Below are 20,753 nucleotides of genomic sequence, written 5' to 3' on the forward strand. Positions count from 1 at the left end.
TGAAAAAATATATCAATATATTATAGAAGAAAAGGTAGTCATTGTAGCCAATGTTTGCTTGCAAACGTTTTCTGTTTTTAATTTGTCAAACGGTCATGAACACTTTCTTTTTGGGCTGGTCTTGAACTAAAAAGGGTCTTTGGATTCTAAAGTTTGGAGACCCATGTTATAATCTTACAATATTGCAGTCATCTGCAGGCTTTACAATATATATATAATGATACATTTTCAAAAATGCAAAGAACCTGTTTAAACTGCACCTGTCATTACATTTTAAATTCCAGACAGCCATGTTAGATTTTTTGATCAAGGTTGGTAAGAAACCTGCAAGTCTCCCACTTTAAATTCCAATTTAGAAGAGTCAAAGGGTCTTTCTGTTAATTTTTCAAACTAAAATTTGGAAAACATAACTAATTGCATCCTTGAACCAACAGGGCTAACTGATAAGAATGATGTGTTCTTCTTTTGTTGTTCTAATGGCATAATACAACAAACTGACTAGGTGCTGAATTGCTGTTTTAAAAAGTCTGCCAGTATAGTGTGTACTTACTGTGTTTGAATTTGTTATGAAAAGTTTGAGAACCATTGGCTTATTTTATTATCCAGCTAACACAGTGTAGCTTACAAAGTTGCAGTAACAAGCCCCATGTGAACACAGGGATAGAATGCTCTGCTCTGCTTGTGTCTTTGTATTTTCTCTTTGGGTGTGTATCAGATGGTGCAAAAACAATGAAACATGCAGTTCAGCAATATTCTTCTCTCTATCTCTAGGGCTCTTTTATTTAGCTTGTGTTGTACCATGTTCATATGTGAATTTTATGCCTCTGCATGCAGCCATGCCCCTGTGTTTTATGCTAGCATTGTTAATCCGAGTTGATGGCTTGTGATGAGGTTTCAAGAAGAGAACCTGTGGGTACATGAGACAGATGAACATACGATGTGACTTTAGATTAGTAGAGTCACAGAGAAAGAGTCTTCACCACACACACACACACGCCCACACCCGTACACACGCACGGGCACCCCCGCGCACACACACACTTACTGTATGACCTTAACGCTGTCTTTGACTTTGAATTTCTCTTAAACAACAGGAAGGAATTAAAGTTGATTTCAGGCTGCGCTCGAGACTTTCCCATTGAAATTGTATGTGAACTATTTTTTGTAGATTTTGAGTTTCTTTCTGTAGATTATTATAAAATCAAACATGAATACAATTGTTCTAATATATTATTTTAGTTGCAAAAAACCTTAAAATACTATTAAATTTTTTATACTCCAAGTTTATATTTACTTGTTAATGGTTTTATATGTTCAAAGGAGATATGTATTGCAGTACCATTTATATTTACACACTAATACAAAATATTTCATGCATCAATTGCTTTCTGAAAATATTTTTTCCTGACACTATTGTATAAGTTGAAAGACTTTTGAAAGTTTAAAATCAGAGAATCAGCCTATGCAAGCTTCAGTATCTAAAATTACTCATGGTAAACTAATTTGCTTCTTCTAGCTATCACCAACCACTTTATGACAAACACTGTAAATGGAGTTGGAAAACTGGAGGTCTTCACACCTCGTCTTTTAATGTGCAGTCCCATTACAGCAGGGCAATATTGGAACCGCTCTTTTATGAGATGGAGATTAAACTGTAATTGCTGTTAGATGCGTTTCTAACATTGTCTTGGGCTCATATTTCTGAAGGAGCAAAACAACCACAAAATTGTTGTTCCTGCCTAATTGCTCCTGTTAATGTTTCATTGCAAATATTACCTATAGGACTTAGACACAAACAAGCATTCTGCATTTAACATTTTTTCTTGTTTCCAACAAGCATTCTGCATTTAACATTTTTTCTTGTTTCCCGTGTAACATATTTTTAAAAAAGCAATTTGGTGTTTGATTTAGTAATCCCCTGAAGCTCAAAACATAGTTACTGATAATCAGTTTTCAGAAAGTGAAGATGTAGGTTTTATACTCCCCAGTCATTTTATTAGACGCACCTTGCTAGATGGGATACATTCAATGTGCACCTTTTAGCTTTCTAGCATAGTGTAATATCCTGCTGGAATCAGCTGTGATGAAGAAGGGTCATAAAGAGATTAACACATAATAATCAGTAACCATGTAAGGTATGTGATATCCAAAAAATCCTAAGTCTGGACACTAAGTGGCTCAGTAGCAGAGCAGTTGCACCATAAACACAGGCTGCAGACCTCAATTCTGCTGTACCGTCTTCAATTCCTTCCCCCTGGCCAACTACTGCATGTCCTCCCTTTTTTTCTCTACTCTACTTACTGTAAAACTACTAATAAATAAAGGCTACTGTTAGCATTAGTGGCCTTGAAAAGGATACAATGCCAAGTTTGTATTTAAAGGTTGAACTTATGCTAGGAAAATATCTTCACACCATGACACCACCACTACCGAGCTATGAAGTGTAGATACAAGGCAGGATGAATCCATGCCTGTCCCAGGGTTCAATGTGTTGGGCAGAAATTGTTTTCTAAATTACTTGTAAAGACTGGTTATTTTATCTATGTTTGCTTTTCTATTATTTTAAGCTAGTTTGCCCATTGCCCTTTGACCTCATACATTGAAAAGACATTTTCCTTCACACAGCTGCCACTAGACTTTCTCTCCATTCTCTCTAAATGAAGAAGATTGTTGTTTGTAAAAAAAATCCTAATGAATCAGAAGTTTTAGAAATACTCCAACCAGCCTTCTCTTTCTTCTCCATTCAGTTTTAACATTCAGTTTTGCTGATTTAGTATTTGGGTTAGCAAGCGATCGAAGAGGTATTTCTAATGAAGTGGCTGATGAGTGAATATGGCTCCAATTATAATTATCTCAGACTCTAATAATTCTTATAGGAGGCTGTACATGCCACATTTATTTGCTAGTAGGCCTAACACTTCCGTGAACTGGGCTATGCTAAAATACTGTGGTTCAATGGGAGCAGAGGCCATCTTTCAATTAAGAAATTATGTATTTGATTTGAACTCCCTTCTGCCACATGTCCCCCTGGGCAAGGCACTTAATCTCAAGTTCCCTACTGATTTGCAAAATGGTGTATGAATGTCTGCATGTTTGTGAGTTTAGCTGGTTGAATGTGGCTCTAGTGTAAAAGCACTTTAAAGATTCAGTGTGACTAGAAAAGGGCAATGCAAGTCCAGTCCAGTTTTAGCAAAAATGTAATAATGAAGTAAACTGTCCAATATGTGATTGAATACATATTATAAATTGCTGAAAATCTAACAACAAAAATGGTTTGTCATAGGGGACATCAACTATTAGTAGGTAAATAATTTTATGCCATTTATATATTTATTAACTTACAACTTAAAGCTCTTTGAACATTGAGGAAATTGGTCTGAGCTTACTTCACTCTGGTGACATATACATTCATTTTGTTTTAGGGTTGACAGCAGCTTTAAATCAATGTTTTTCTTGTGTTGAATGCATTTCAAGTTAATGTCATACACACTTCCATGTTTGGTGGATGTACTATTGAACTTTAAATGTCAGTTCAGTGCAGAAAAATAATCAGTATATCAATTTTTTTTTTCTCATTTGATAGGAAGGAGCAGATTCTTTCGCTTCCGTCAGGTCGCCTTGAGCCTGATGAACACCAACAAGCAATCTCTTCCACAAGAGGACCCAGACGCCGTGATGGTGGATTCTCCCAAAGAAGATGAGGACTCGGTGGCCATGGAGAGCTTTCCTTCACCCACAAAGAGCATTTGCAGTCCTACTGAGGCCAATGACACGCGTGCCCTCATAAGTTCTAGCCACCACTCTTCCCAGGCTAGCATCGGCCCTGAACCACTTGATCACTCATCCCTGAAAGTCCCCTGGGACAAGCTGTACCAGACAGAGCCTCACCAGTCCTCCACCTCCCTGTCAAACACCTTCCCCAGAGGCAGCACCGGCAGCATGAGGAGAGCCTCATCCATCCATGAAATTGAGGGCTATAGCTCCAATTCAAAAAGTGTATTTAGGGACCGACATACAAGTGAAGGTACGATTTCTAATTAGAGACATTAGTAACTCAGGCTGTGAGGTATCCGAAATGGAAAGATTGTATAGCCTGTTTAGAAATTCACACTAAATCAAATAAATGAACTGGCTTGGAGAGTTTTTGCAAAGAAGTTACTGACTCATTACATTTGGGAGGTCAATTCTTAATAATCCTTAAAAAATACGTAATAGTGTCTGAAAGCAATGCAACTGGGATGCAATGGAGAATTGGGAGAGAAATCTAGATGCAAAGATAAGTCTTACTATACAGAAGTCTTTGAGAATTATTTTTAATAATAATTGTATGGTTTAAGAAAATTAGATATAAACTAGGACAAGGATATTTGGTCATAGTTTATGTAAATACATGCATTACGTTCCATCTAGTGCTCTTGTTTTCAAGTACCAAGATTTAAGTCGTGGTCCATGGATCTGTTTTAGATGTTAAAATGGCTATATCACATCATTTATTTATATAATTTGAAAAATAATAAGCCAAAAGTTGATTGAACATTGTTCAACCTATTGAGTAAACTGATATCTATTACTCCAGACAGTGAGTCCCTTGATAAAATCTTTTCGAAATAATGTGATCTTTAAAAAATGTAGTCTTTTTGCAAAAAATGTCAGTTTTCTGTCACATCTAAACTTTGTAGAAGTCATCATTCAAACATTATGGACTACTCAGATAACCAAACTTTTTGGATAGAAGCTTGTTTTAACTTAAAAGCAATCAAATAATAAGGATAGTGGAAGTGGCAGCTGGCTAATGGAAGTCAAGTTAATGTAAAATATATAAACATGAAAGATATTCATTCAACTATATGTATTAGCAGTTAGGTTGTTGGGTTAGATTAAACATTACAATAATTTGTTAGATTCAGTCAGCCCAATTTCTTGTTCAAATTTATGAAGCAAAGCCTAGTAGTTTGGCTTTGATCCATGGAATAGAAAAATGAAAAAACATTGTCCCATCAACAAAACAAAAATGAATGTTGGAACATAAATATGAAATAGAATCAAAGTAGTCACATTTTATGTACTGGATTTATGTTTTTTGTTGTTTTTCTCTCCCCTTTTCCAATGTACTTTTTCTTGTTCTTTGTTTTCTTTTAATGTTTGAGTTTGTCAGCAGATTTATGCATTTTTTCCTCCTCTTGCTACTTTATGTATGATTTTACTTTTGATTTTTTATATTGGCTTTTCACCAAACATGTTTTTGTTCTACAAAAGCTTCTCTTAAAAGGGGAAAGTGCATCAACAGCTCTGTAAAAAGATTACACTGATTGAATTTAAAGTAAAACTGCATTTCCTGCAGATACGTTTACCAATGTGCACCAAAGGCACATGTGATATCTTGATGTCTTGAAGCAAACATAATGTGGAAAGTGAAGAAAGGAGTTTGAGGGGAAAAAAAAGGCAAACAGGAGCTGATTTTTTTGTCTTTACACCAATGCATATTTTAAGAATCAGAAACACTCCATTTCCAATAACTCAGTTGTGAACATAAGCTAATCATTATTATAGAAATATTTTTGAACGCACTAAAAATGAAGGTCTGGACTGATCAGAATACTTGAATGTTTTGTTGAGGACTTCTGAAACTCCCGCTGGACTGTGTTTGTGTCAACACCTTTCCTCAATCCTTGAGATTTTGCTTTTAAGATGCTAACATTAATGTCTGTAATCAGCTGCAAGTACTTTTTTTGTGAAAACACATACATTATTTCCATTATTCTGTTGTAGCTACTAAAAGTGTTAAAGATAACACAGAAAGTGTTAAAATTTGCAAAAATGTGGAAACTCCCAAAGAGCTGCTGGAGAACATTTGCTAAATGTTGATCTAGTGGGAGGTGTATTCTTTTTCTTCTACTTGTTTTTCGTATGAAACTAAGTGGGACATAAAGTAAGAGGGTGTGCTCCACCTGATGAACTTTTGTTCTGAAAGTGGCATCTTTAAGGGGATATTTAAAAATATATATATATGAAATAAAATAATTTAGTATAAACATATTTCAGTCTCTGTTATATCATCTTAGTACAAAAAAGATGGAGGAAAATGTTTGTGATTTAAAGTTTCTTCAATTTTAAGTTAGTCCGCATTATAAAAACAACAGGAGATAATTTTAGTATTGTGATTTTAATGTACACAAAGATTTCTTTTTGCTCTGTTAAAAATATTAACTTGGAAAACTATTAGTTTTTAATCGTTGGATTACAAAGATTCATTAGGTTTTTTAATAATTTTATTAAATAAAATTAATTAGATTTTTCCTAAAGATGATGAATTTGCCGCTAACACAAATGTTCTCTTCCCTGAATCATCAGGCCCTTTCAACCATGTGAAGTCCAGTCTGCTAGGCTCTACCTCTGATTCAAACATCAACAAGTACAGCACCATCAACAAGATCCCCCTGATTGCTCTCAACTTCACGGATGGCATTGATAAGAAAGCTCATTCTCCCCCAACCTCTGAGAAAGCCATCATAGCACCAAAAGTCAAAGACAGAACTCACAACGTCACAGAAAAAGTTACACAGGTGAGATTAAAGATTTTATCTTCAAGTACAGACTGAACTCCAGCCCATTATTCTAAAAGCCGATAAGTGCTCCACAAGAATAGATAGAGCTTCAAGAACAAAATGACCCCATTCTGTTTTTGGAGTCCTGATTTGGGAGATCTTATCCCTTATTCTCAATCCGTATTCTGGGTAGAACTTTATTTTTGTATTGTGTCTGAGAAATATTAAATATGTTGTTATGGGAAAGACCTATGAAGACTTCCTGTGAAATCTGCACTTAGGTCTTTTGAACTCTGAAACAATAAGATAAGAAAGACATAAAATATGAAATTGTTTGACATGTCAAACATTCACAGATTTTTTATATCTCAAACCTGCTCACATAGCCAGAAGGATCTTTAACCACACACAGTGTGTGTGGTTCTGTCAGCTGAAGCAAGAACATGAGTAAATTACGATGGGCAATGCTAACATGACACAAATGGGGGATTATTTAATCTAGTGACTGATTAATGACTGATTCATAAGCTGGACTTTAAACAGACACTTTAGATAGCATAGTAAAAAAAGTGCAGTTTGTTACTACAAACAAGTACAGTAATTGCAACACTAAAAAGATCTTATTCCTTATTATGATAATACTGATTACACACATTTTCTTTGCTCTCTTCCTTCTTTTTTTCCCCCCACAATGATCGCATCACTCTTCGTAAGCTTTAACATTTTAACCATTGTGGGTACTGAAGGTGGTGAAATTCCACCCAGCTGGAGGATATTGGCATGCATGCATTAATGCAGTGGTCCCAACCCCTGGGCCGCGGATCGGTACCGGTCCGTGGACCAATTGGTACTGGGCCACACAAGAAATAATTAAATACTTCCGTTTTATGTGTTGAGTCTGGAGGATCTTTTATTTTTAAAATCCTTTAACCGGATTCTGTCGTTTACGTCTTGTGCGCCAACATTGAGCCCACAAGCAGCAGAATGAGTTAGAAATAGCAGCAATAGCTGCCCCCCACCCCGGTCCCGCAAATTTCCGAAGTCTCCACCGGTCCGAGGTACTAAAAAGGTTGGGGACCACTGCATTAATGTATAATGCAATACTGGCAGATTTGACATTGCACAATTTTGTTAGTGACATGCTTAGAAATCCTATGTTTAAACTTCTTTCAACATACATGCCACCATCTTGATTAAATACTTTCTTACATTTTGATGTGAGGTTTTGAGGCACTTCTTAATGATGGGTGGCATGGCCAAATTTATAATCCATGTGTATGTGCTGAGAAGAACAGACCAAAGAAAGAGATCCAGGGCCCCCATTATTGCTGATACGCTATTTTCTGCTTTTAGAGAATCCCATCTTTGTCTAACATTTGAAAATAAACTAAAAGGAAATGAGAGAACAACCCATCCCCCTGAACACCTATGACAAACTACAGTCAAGCCAGAGTTCATCCATCTTAAAAAGAAATCAATCACGTTTTGCTCATTAAAGAGACTGCATGACAATATTTCTTCTTTTCCTCAGTTAATCAAGTGACCAGTGAACTAGTTGATTTATTGTTATCCTTTAGGTCTCTGAACTGTTAAAATTACTTTATAAATTTGATTTAATTGACTAAGAAATCTTGACTAAGCTGTAAGAAACAATAAACCTGTCAGAATTTTACTAGAAATTAAATTCTATAATTCTATATTTGAATAGTAGTGAGAGGAGTCGTGTTAAACTGCCTCTCTTTCCACTTCTCCAGGTCCTTTCCCTTGGAGCCGATGTACTTCCAGAGTACAAACTGCAGGCGCCTCGCATTGATAAGTTCACCATCCTTCACTACAGCCCCTTTAAAGCAGTATGGGACTGGCTGATCCTGTTGCTGGTCATCTACACAGCAATCCTCACTCCTTACTCTGCTGCTTTCCTACTCAATGACCAGGAGGAGCAGAGGAGACGTGAATGTGGCTACTCCTGCAGCCCTCTCAATGTAGTGGATTTGATGGTGGACATCATGTTCATTATTGACATCCTCATAAACTTCAGGACCACCTATGTTAACCACAACGAGGAAGTGGTTAGCCATCCAGCTAAGATAGCGATCCATTACTTCAAAGGCTGGTTCCTCATCGATATGGTTGCAGCGATCCCCTTTGATCTTCTGATCTTTGGCTCGGGATCTGATGAGGTCTGTTGTTTTTAATGTGTAGTCTGTATTTTTGTACCCATTTATAATGCCTTTGAGCTTTTCTCACATCATCCATGGGATGTTTGCTCTATTAACTGGACTAGTTCCCAAGGGGAGCTCCTTAAAGCCGGAATTTTCCTCTGGGATATGAAAGGATTACTTCAAATTTGATGTTTTTCTCCCTTAGTGTATTTCTTTATATCTCCTTTTTTTCTGAATGGTCCTCATTCTGGTATCCATTTACATGGATTAATGGCTTACCGAATCGCAATCAATGGTGCATTTATGTGAGGACCCGACCAGAAGAGTTATGTACACAGCTGGCCATGTTAGATGGTCATTGGCAGGCTGGCTGCCAGCTCTGTCAGCTTGTTTGTCTGGCAGGAGATTTCCCCTAAGGCTCTGGATCCACTTCAGGGCTTTATCGTGCTTTGTGGCCACTCCATTACACCAGAAAAGCTCCTGATTATAGACAATAATCATCTTTTCTATCACTGCTGCTGCTAGTGCTGAGTCATTTCACTGGATCACAACAAATCAAAAAGGAAATGGGTTTCTAATTTTATTTTTTCCTTTCACAAAAAGAAAAAACATGTCTGGCTTCAGCAAATTGTCACTGTAATTGAGACATTATGATGACATCTCAGTTCACAACTTCTATTTATAGCTTCTCAGCTTTAGTGTTTATAAATTTTAGACTGATCATGAGAAATTCAACTCGGCTTCATTCTCACTCACGAAGGGAACACAAGGAAAGCAGATGGTTTTTATGAGGCTCATTTAATTTAGAAGCTTAATAAGACAGCTATAACCTATAAATACTTATGGCAAACATTAATTTTAGAATAAGATGTGTAAAATGTGATTCTAGTGTCGTATCAAAAGACTGATATACTGTAGTAAGAAATGTAGATGTATCATAGAAACATATTATACACATATATATACAGTATATATACATTCCGATTGACTGAAGACTAATTTCCAAGTTTTGCTAAGGAGTATTATATAGCGTTTGCAGCTTTCTGCCAGAATTGGCCTGTATTTAGCTCCATTGATTGTTTAATTAACTTTGATCAGCAGCTCAGTTCAATAAAGTATCACACTATCCATGTAGTGTTCAGAGGTACCGCTGACATGTTTATTTTGTTCCTGGGTTCTTACGATGCTGGATCTTTCAGTATTACGGCTCTTTATCCATGTCACCACATCTGAGGGTGTACTGACCCTAACTTTAGCCAAATCAAGCATCCCTCAACCATGATACTTAATACTGTGTCATTATGCATTTCATTCTTTGTCTATGTATAAGATGACGTAATTTCCAGGAAAGTGCAGACTGACTGTAATTTGAATTGATAATGCTAACATACAGACTACTGCCACGTAAGTGCTGACAATCTTTCTTCATGTGGATTTTCTGCAGACAACCACTCTCATTGGCCTACTAAAGACAGCGAGGCTCCTACGATTGGTGCGTGTCGCAAGAAAGCTGGACCGTTACTCTGAGTACGGAGCTGCTGTTCTGATGTTGCTCATGTGTATCTTTGCCCTAATTGCCCACTGGCTGGCCTGTATATGGTATGCTATCGGCAATGTGGAGAAGCCCTACCTAGAGCACAAGATTGGCTGGCTCGACAATTTGGCATTGTCCATAGGGAAGAGATACAACTACAGCGATCCTAACTCTGGTCCTTCCATCAAGGACAAGTATGTCACCGCCCTTTACTTCACTTTCAGCAGTCTCACAAGTGTGGGCTTTGGGAATGTTTCCCCCAATACCAACTCAGAGAAGATCTTTTCCATATGTGTCATGTTAATTGGTTGTAAGTATTGCTGCTTATCCATCTTTGTTTTTTCTCATTTACATTTAACCCTCTTGATTTTATTAGGCATAAGCCTTGATTAATGTATCTCTGTTCTTATAAATATTGTTTAAATTATGTTCTAAGTTTCAGCACCTTTTTTGATCAGTGTCTTTATTTCAGCCCTCATGTATGCCAGTATTTTTGGAAACGTCTCTGCCATCATCCAGAGACTGTACTCTGGGACAGCCCGCTACCATGCTCAAATGTTACGGGTCAAGGAGTTTATCCGCTTTCACCAGATCCCAAACCCTCTCAGGCAACGGTTAGAAGAGTACTTCCAGCACTCATGGACCTACACCAATGGAATTGACATGAACACGGTAAATAAAAAAATTAAAAAAAAGAATAACCAATCAACCAACCAAAAAATAAATAAATAAAAAGAAATACTTGCATTTATCCGTCCTTGCATTAATGACTGTTTAGGATGCTAAAAAGAGCTTTCTTTCTTTCCTTTGCGCCACATCTGGACTGTCATCTCCTCATTGGTAAGAGCAGGAGGTACATCCATTTGCGCCATTTGTTTTGTCTATAATCTATTTGAATATTCCTTAAAGAAAAGACATAATCGTATTTCAAAGCCATTTAATTCATGTTATTGGAGTTCATGTTATATATTCGTGGTAAATTTAAATATTTTATTCAGAGCTAAAATGGTTTTACTTTCTTTTTGTTAGAGCTATATTTAGGATGCTACTTGGATGGGTAAAAATACTTAGTAATTCAGATAAATAATATAAATTATGTTTACTATATTTTCCCACCATAGTACTATTACGGTACTTTTTTTTAACATTTTGCTTAAACCTGATTGGAAATAATCCATATAATTACAGATTGTTATATTGTCATAAGTGGTTAATGTCTTAATTGCTGTAGATAACTTGATTTACCATAAATCTAGTAGTGGGTGCTGGACGGCTCAGTTTGTTGTACATGTGCAATATATGAACATGTGCAACCAACTGACTTTTGTAAATGTAAAAAGACTATTACAAAGGCTTAATTGAAAAGTAATAATTTAGTTTTACCCTATTTAACTGTTTTCGCTGACTGAAAATATATTCATTGTTCTGTTATTAAAACAAGATGAAGACCTCTTTAACATTGGAGTTGTTTTAAGATGGTTCACTTTAGTCTTAAGCTGTTTTCATGCCCATGCTTCAGTCTTTTTAGCAAAGTAAGCTCGATTACCCCTGAATGAAGATGCCTGCTCAAAATATAAAATGTTTGACATATGAGATAAAAGGTTATGCATTTTGGTCAGCTTCTTGATCAACAAATAATAAAAAAGAAAAAGAGAAAATATAAAGAAACTGTTTCATTTGACTTTCTCTGAAACATCCTTAAATAAATAAATCAGTTCACTGCAAGAAAATTTTACTTAAATCTATAAAAGATTCAAATCTATGTAGTTTGTTGTTGCAGCACATAAACATTGGCTGACCAAAGTACTACACAAAATTAGTTAGATATACTGTATATTACTATACATGAATAAAATGTATAGATCAACTCAATTCCATATTGATCAAACAATAGCAATCATCTTTGACTAAAAGTCAGTCATGTCAGATAGACAGAGATTTGGACTAAATAATTAGCTAGATACCTTAAATTCATCAAATTGTCCCATAAAATTTTTTTTTTTTTTCAAACTAGCCGATTTCTATTTGTACATTTACATTGTGATATAGTGTTTTATATTTTAAGTTGAAAACCTACTATTAAAAATGATCATCATATTGGTTTAGATAATAGTATTAGTGAGCAAAATGACATAATGAAATAAGCAAATATGGACACATTAGTGCTTTTGGCTGCTGGAATGTCTACAAAGTACATAATCTGCACAGGCCAAAAAAATGTAAAGAATCAACACATAAAGATTTTAAAAACTACAACAGCTATGGTTTCTGAGGAGCTATTTACTATTTTAGTATAGTTTGCGAAATGAATTCTTGATTTCACAAAATATGTTATAATTTGCATTTTCTTTTGGATTCTTTCTCAGTTGTTTTTTTTTTTGTGGTTTTTTTCTGGTGTATTGTACTATCTTCAAATCTCAATATCCTTTTCTTCCTTAGTGAAAGTGCAGTTATTTGTCTTGTAACTGAGGACAGCTTCCACTTTGTAGGACATAGATTATTAAAGCATTCCTGTATGATATATAAACTATTTTTGAGCATTTTGCTGACAGAGTTGTTTGTGTGTCACAGGTGTTGAAAGGTTTTCCTGAATGCCTGCAGGCAGATATCTGCCTCCACCTTAACAAAAATCTTCTAGAGAACTGTAAAGCTTTTCAAGGGGCAACCAAAGGGTGCTTGAGGGCCTTGGCCATGCGCTTCAGAACCACTCATGCTCCTCCTGGAGACACTCTGGTCCACAGCGGCGATGTTCTAACAGCTCTCTACTTTCTGTCACGGGGCTCAATTGAGATACTAAAGGATGACATTGTGGTAGCCATTCTAGGTAAATATACATTTTAATTTACTATATTTTTACTGCAGTTTTGCAAAATCCATTATAGCTCTTTTTAATTTGGTGGATAGATGGATGGATGGATGGATGGATGGATGGATGGATGGATGGATGGATGGATGGATGGATGGATGGACTGCAATGCTATGGGCAGTGTAAACTGAGTTGCATAAAGATTGTATTTGTCTGACCTTTTGCTAGAGAGTTGAATGATTTATGCATGTGGTGACAGTCTCTGTTAAACATTAAATCCTCAACTCTTTTGCAATAAGATGACATTTTGATCATCTGCAAAATGTCAATATTATCTCCTGTAACAGGAAACACAGTGAAACCTCTGAAAAGAAATTTTATTTGTTCAAACGCAGAATTTGTAATTTAAAATTTTACATGTAAAAGCTGTTTTCCCATGAAAACTGAAAGAAATTAAACTATTGATCTCCTTAAGGATAAATAAAGTATATTATATTCTATTTTAGAATAGAATAGAATAGAATAGAATTCAACTTTATTGTCATTGCACTGTCACAAGTACAAGGAACGAGATGTAGTTTGCATCTATCCAGAAGTGCTCTACAAGATATAATATTTATTTACAGATGTACAAGACTATGTATGTATGGACTATAAGGGGTTATAGCAAAAGATATAGATATTGTGTATAAATATAAATATGGAAGCTATATGCACAGATTATACAGAATATATAAGAATGTTAGGGAATGGATTATAGATAAATAATGGCAGATAAAATTTACAGGTTGTATGTGTGTGTGAAGAAAACAGTCCGTTCTATTCCAATATGCTGAAACTCCCCAATCACACCTATCAGAAATGGGAAACACAATCAGAATAGCAGTAATTTTTGTAATAACAAAAAGCTAGAAGTATTTCATCAAATAAATAACACAAAACTATAAAGACACTAAAACCACTTGTTGTAGCATACATGATACAGACAATGGAGAAATGGTAGAGGTGGAAAATATTATTTATTTGAAGGAGTAACTACAGTACTTCCATTAGGATATCAGGAAAATTACTAGGAGATTCTCCATTTTAGGGAATACAGATTTCTGTGGACTCACTTTCCGACACAACTCCCACACATTTAGGCAAGGCTGCATCAAGATCAGGTCAGTGACTTTACAGTCTGTGCTAGCACTCACATCACTGTCACTGGGCTTGAATCTAATAATAAATCGTTCCCTGGCTGGAAACAATTTATAATAATGTGCATCACACTAACATTGTGCATATTTATGTTGCATGGTACAACAGCTTTGTCTCATTTAGGCTGCAAAAAGTAGCATTACATTTCTCATCTCTTTGATGGCTCTGTAAGGGAGAGCCACCATATCGCCATCGGCTTCTTTGCTGGTATTGTGACAGCTGCAGCAAAAGCAGGAAAACCACAACAGGGTAGACAGCTCACATTCAGCAGCCACACATGAAGCCTACTGATAACACTGAGCCAGGTTTGCTAGAGGAGTGCAGCTTGACGGCTCAGGAGGTTAACACGTTTACCTCCTGAGCCGTTCTCTTCCCAACTGTTTGGTTGGAAGAGAAAATCTGGATATCTATGCAGAATTCTGATTTGTAAAAAAAAAATATTCAGATGTGTTCAGTTAAAGTTTCCACTGTATCCCCGAATGTCTTTGTACTTAAAACAGTTATTTGACAACTAAAAGTTGGCATGAAAACAAATGTCTTGATTACTGTAAAGACTCTAATAAATATTTTTCTACTGCAAACAGCATTAATACAATAAGATGACATTTTTAACCAAATGCAAATATAAACAGATTTTTTATTTGTTTATGTTACAACCACAAAGTTTAATGTATTATATGGTGATTTAATGGAACAGATCAAAAGAAGGTACCGAATAGTTTAGTGGAAAAAAGAAGATATCAGGTTTTCTAAAAAAAACTATTTACAAATGATTGTTTGAAAAGTGTGATATTAATTGTATTCAGCCCCTTGAGAGAATATTTGGTAGAGTCAGAATTGGATGCAATTCCAGCTATAAATCTTCAAGGATATGTCTTGACAACCTTTGCACATGGTTTGCCATTTTTCCTTTGCAAAACATCAGAATTTAGGTCAGTTTTTAAGATCGCTAAACATCAATTTTCAGCTTGTGCCAAAGATCCTTAATTAGATTTAGGTCTCTGTGTAGCATGTGGCAACTTGCATGTGGGGTGGGATTTGGCTTCTTCACAGCAATTGAACAAACTTGCCAATTTTCTATAATGGCAACATTTCTGGAGGGGATGACTGATAGTTGCCTGCTCAACATATTTCCCCAACTGACCTGTGGTTCTATGCAGATACTCCAAAGTTACCATAATGCTTTCCCTGTCTTGGTCTGCAGTTTTGACAAAAGCTTTCCACTTCCAGATGACTTGTGTGAACAATGCTCTGATATAGGGGGTTATTACATGAAAATGTGAAAAAAGTTCTTGTAAGGCACTATATACTGTGGTCAATAGTGATTTTTTTCCTCTAATTTGGAGACATGGAATGATATGGGTTTTTTTTTCTATCCTCATTAAGTCTCTATACCTTATACTGGATATGCTCATAATGCCCAGATACTTTTTTCTCTCCTACTAATGTAAAGCTGGTTGCATTGGTGTGAAATTAGTCTGCTGCGCTAACAATTATCTAAATCCTTGTGTTGAGAGCTGCTTGTTGGGGAGAAATGTATCACTCTGTGTGCGGTTTGCCTCTGCAGTAGAAAAGTGTCTGGTGCGTGCTGTGAACGGAGCACTGGCAGCCAGCGTATCATATCTCTTTTTCCTGAACCCCTGCTTACACAGTTGGCATTTAGTGAACCCCACACTGCAACAAAGGGATTTTTCATGATGGCCTTTAGACTAGACCTCTTGTCCTTTGCAGAAATGGGTCTCTATTTTTGTAAAAGGGATTTTTTTGTATCACCTATTGAAAACTAAGCCTATTGTACAGCAGATTCCATGATATTATGAGAGTTTGCTGAAGAACTGGCTTTATTAGGCACTGTCTCCTACTCAAATATTTCCTTTGAAGTGCACAACAAGTAATGTGTGTCAATCACCAGCCGCCCTCTCTTTTACCGCACATCAAAGTTGATTTGTGTTGGTGCGTATTCCTCAGGATGAATAATGGATCAAAGATAGAAAGGCAGCTGATGCCCAGGCCTTGGGAGACCATCTTCAGAGAGAGGAGACCCAGTTTGATTTTCATTAACCACAAAAAAGAAGCACCTCCTCTGCCCTTTGGAGATAAACAACAAACAGTTAGATGTCCCACTGGAAATCTAACACAAATTCTTCTGTGTCAGCACATAGGTAAAGAGGAAGTATTTCTCCCTTTTGCTAATTTTATCTCTTGTGTACCCTTAACAGGAAAAAATGATATATTTGGAGAAATGATCCATCTTTACACCACACCTGGGAAGTCCAATGCAGATGTGCGTGCTCTGTGTTACTGCGACCTGAGTACCATTCAGAGAGAAGACCTGCTGGAGGTGCTGGATATGTACCCAGAATTCTCTGACTATTTCTTCAACAACCTGGAGCTTACCTTCAACCTCAGAGATGATCCAACAAAGGTTGAAACGCTTAAAGCCGTTTAAGAAAACACACAGATTCACTCATAAGTTTGTGTATGCTCCTTAAGTTTATCTGTGTCATTATTTTTTGGGCCATTAATTTTACAGTTGAGCCCTTCTTCTTTTGCTGTGGAATTACACAACAAATTGCAACAAATTACTCAAGTGAGTTCTAAAATCAAGAAATAGATGCTTGAGTTTTTTTCTTCAGCTTGCTAAAATTAAACCACACAGTTCCCCTACAATAAATTCCAACTTGTGCACCCAACTCAGTTGTTTTTGTAAATCAAAAAAGTTGTATGTTTTATCTTCAGTCTGACCCACTAAAACAAATGCTTAAAAGTAATTAAAATATGTATAACATTTTTGCCAGTTATGAGCATACATAAACTTCTGAACAGAACGGTGTTTTGTGTTTTCAACTATTGAACATTTGTTAGATTCTAACCTTTTTGCACAACTTCTGAATTATTAAAAATATTGACCATTTTATTTAGTTAATTCAATCTACTTTTTTTAGTCTGTTGGTGTCCAAGAGGGTGATCCAGATGCTGATGATAATAGAAGCATGAAAAGAAGAATCTCGTTCACCCCAGATATACCTACAGGTTAGAAAAGACTTGCAAAGCATTCACAACTATTAGAAATGTGCTCTTTATTGTTGTTTTTTAAGAATCTGTGATCTATGTGAAATATACCCTGTTGTTTTTCCCACTGACTTCTTGATTAATTTCCCTCAGAGGAAAACAAAGAAGCAGATAAGGATATTCAAAAAGAGAAAGGCGCTAACTCCTGCCTGAAAAAGTGCCCGATGGCCCTGGGTTCTTCCTCACTCAGTGTTCCAGTCCTGGACTCGGACCTTATTGTGAGAGACGGCTTAGACAGAAGACCCTCTATAGAAGGTAAGATAACCTATTTATAACTGTAGAAGAGAAGTAATTTTATCTGCAAGCTATTTCTGAGAATTTACTGGGTTTGAAGTGGATATGACCTTAAAGATGAACGGGTGTGTGATTTTAAAAAATTACTTTGACCTCCCAATTTTTTTGACAAATGTCTTGGCATTGATTTTTATTTCCAGGAAGTCAGACTTTCTTGTGATCTTTTACAATTGTATTGATCATTTGTTCTCCAGGTTTTCTGAAGGTTCCCAAAGCTTTTCTTTGGAGTACTAATTGATTGTCTGGTTTTCGCATCAGAACATGACAGCTGATTGTGCAGTGGGTGCTTAAAAACTGAAGAAACCAGGCAAATGGAGGACACAAAGGAAAAGTATCAGGCTTGAAAAAACTATCAGCAGTGAAAAGTCTTAATAAGCTCAGGGGAAAAAGTCTAACAAAGATCTGAAACAGGACTTGAGAGATGAATCCTCCTTCACATGATGCTAATACCTATTTGGAAATCATTTATTATGCTAGAATAACATTGTCAAACTCTGTTGAGTAGTGTTCTTAAATTTAATTAACAGTTTTGACAATCAGCCCATCAGATATCAAAAAATTGAATTCAAATTAAATTGGTCCTTTGCAAAGCTGTCTGTTATGTGTGGACACAATGCTGGTTCATCTGTTTGGATTAAAAGGAGCTTTTTTACGAGTGAATGATTCATCGGTCAGAATTAGATGGATTAACACACACACAAGAATAATTCTCTAACAATCGACTGGTACAAATTTGAAAATTATTGATGAATGAGCTGAAGAACAAAACATTTGAATGACCTTCAGGAAGATTGGAATACTATCGACTAAGAAGACCATGAAAGGTTACAATAAATTATTAATTGCTTAATTCTCTCAAATAGCAGAATTTAACTATAGGTGGGCAATGTTTCTATTTTGTTATGCTTTGGTACTATTTGGTGACATTTTTCAAAGTAGAGTGATGGATGCATTAAACAAACATTCTGCTTATGTTCAGGTTTAAAACAAGGAGGTTTTTGTTGAGTAGACAAATGAGCTAATTTGAAAGGGTTGAACTGAAAATATTAGCTAGAAATTTGTTTATCATTACACCCCTGCAAAAAAGTATTATTTATTATAATCTAAAATATGGACCCTAAAGACAACCTATTCCAGTCATCTTGAGGTTCCTTTTCAGAAAAAGTTATTCTCTCCTTTGAAGGCAGTTGGAGATCTGAGTGAAAAAAATCTGAAGACTGGTCTGCATTTAATCTGTGCAGCTCATGCTTTGACAAACCCACCTGCAAAGAAGACTCTTTCAGATAAAATTGTTGAACTAGCCTGGTCGTTGTTTAAACCCACAAAAGGGGGCACAGCACATATCACAGGACAGCCGGCAGGAAACTGCCGTGTGCCCAGCAGAGATAACAACAGGGCAAACATTTGTTGCAGAGTCCACCTGCAACAAAAGCTTGATAGATTACAAGGACAAACCTACACACAGCTCTGGAGCAAAGATTAATTACGTTCTATTTTGGTTTTCTTTTTGTGTGGTGAGAACGTTGTTCTGAGCCACATATGAAAAATGTAAAGCACATGTGTTGGTGTGGTTGTCCAGATCTGCGCTGTGATAAATGGGCCTGTAAGAAGCCTGAGGACTACCTGGATGAGTCAGCACAGATCCAGGACCAGAGAGAGGACGATAATTCTGCCAGCGAAATCACATATGGCGAGGTGGAACAACGCTTAGGTCAGCTTCAGGAGCACTTAAACAGGTACAAATTTTTAGAGTCAGCAAAATGAAGGTCCATCCTAATTTTTCTGCCGTACTTTATGAATTAATTGGAGTGGAAACTTTATTTGTTCATACAAACATATGTTTTTTGTTTTGTTTTTTTTTTAACAAAGATATAGATAGAAATCTGTGTGGATTTTTTTCTATTCATTCTTTTAATGAAGTGGAGGTTGCAGCTGCTATCTTTGTTTGGACAGATATAGGACAGAAATCTCAGGGCACCTATATTTATATGTGGTGAGGCACAATAGCAAAGAGTGAGAATTTATCTAAATCAGAAGAAATAAGAACAAACCTAACATAGCTAAAAGTTGTTGAAGTGCATGCAAAATTTACAAAGTTAGATGCTAAAGCTATATGTAAATAAAAACTGAACAAGTTATGAGTAATTGTCAGGCGATGTGAATTTATCCTCTAGAAAACAAGTCAGCTGGTGCTGATGTTAATGTCTAGAGATTTTCCATTAATTAATGGCTTAGGTCAGGGTTAGAAAAATGTATTATTGCTCATTTAGTTTTACAGATTACACATAAACTTCTATGGTGATGAATTTCTAAGAACATTATAGGTTATAAGATGTGGTGAGGCCATTAGACTAGAATAGACTTATGGGCAATGCAAAATTGAAGGAAGCATCATAATAAGTGCCCATTAACTATTTTTAAACCCTGTGTATGACAATGCATAAGCCAGAGGATAGTTCCAAAAATGTCCTAAATTTCAGACTGACATAACAAATTTGTGCTACTAAAGAAATTTCCAAAATATATTTTTCGTACATGTTTGCATCATAAGGTAAAAACACTGAAATTACAAACGCAATTCACACAGGTGATCTTAAATTAGATTTGAGATAGCAGAGAAAAAATAGGAGAAAAAAAAAACTGCCACTACAGCTTGAAAGTTGAGTTGGGAAACGTCATGTAAAAAAAAAAAAACATAGCTTCTTTTATGTAACTCTGATGTTATATTTACACAAACAAATCACTCCATAGCCTCTGAAAGATGCTGAATGAACAAACTTGAACTCAGACAAAACTGAACTTACCAACCTGAAATAAATCTGACAAGGGGTAACGAAACACAAGATGATTCATATCTCTAACAAAACTTGGACATGGACCCTAAATACAAACTGCTAACAACATACAAAAAGCTACTTAAACTAAAGAATACACATTTATGCCTCTTTAGCGTGAGCTAGCGGTGCAATCCAATAAGCCCCTTTTTTATTTAGCTGCTTTGAAACCTGGCCACCATTTTTGGTTTGGCCAAGGCTCCCAGGGACCTTGTAGATCGCTGAACACCAGTATATGAAAGACAAACTAACCAAATGCATTGACAGTGCACACCTGCAAACTGGACTAATTAGCAAAATAAACAT

General features: G+C 36.0%; 1 protein-coding gene across 1 annotated transcript in view; it reads left to right on the forward strand.

Moving 5' to 3' along the window:
• The window catches only part of kcnh7 (potassium voltage-gated channel subfamily H member 7), a 46,533-nt gene that overhangs the window by 20,089 nt on the left and 5,691 nt on the right, over positions 1-20,753 (forward strand). Inside the window, exons 4-14 of the mRNA XM_028024450.1 lie at positions 3,584-4,024; positions 6,352-6,563; positions 8,300-8,725; positions 10,152-10,551; positions 10,714-10,913; positions 11,092-11,094; positions 12,813-13,065; positions 16,467-16,672; positions 17,193-17,280; positions 17,413-17,574; positions 19,193-19,349. Of these exons, the coding sequence (XP_027880251.1) occupies positions 3,584-4,024; positions 6,352-6,563; positions 8,300-8,725; positions 10,152-10,551; positions 10,714-10,913; positions 11,092-11,094; positions 12,813-13,065; positions 16,467-16,672; positions 17,193-17,280; positions 17,413-17,574; positions 19,193-19,349 (2,548 nt within the window). The remainder of the gene's footprint in view (positions 1-3,583; positions 4,025-6,351; positions 6,564-8,299; positions 8,726-10,151; positions 10,552-10,713; positions 10,914-11,091; positions 11,095-12,812; positions 13,066-16,466; positions 16,673-17,192; positions 17,281-17,412; positions 17,575-19,192; positions 19,350-20,753) is intronic.

This window comes from Xiphophorus couchianus, chromosome 7 (genome assembly GCF_001444195.1).
Source record: "Xiphophorus couchianus chromosome 7, X_couchianus-1.0, whole genome shotgun sequence".
NCBI classification, from domain to species: domain Eukaryota; kingdom Metazoa; phylum Chordata; class Actinopteri; order Cyprinodontiformes; family Poeciliidae; genus Xiphophorus; species Xiphophorus couchianus.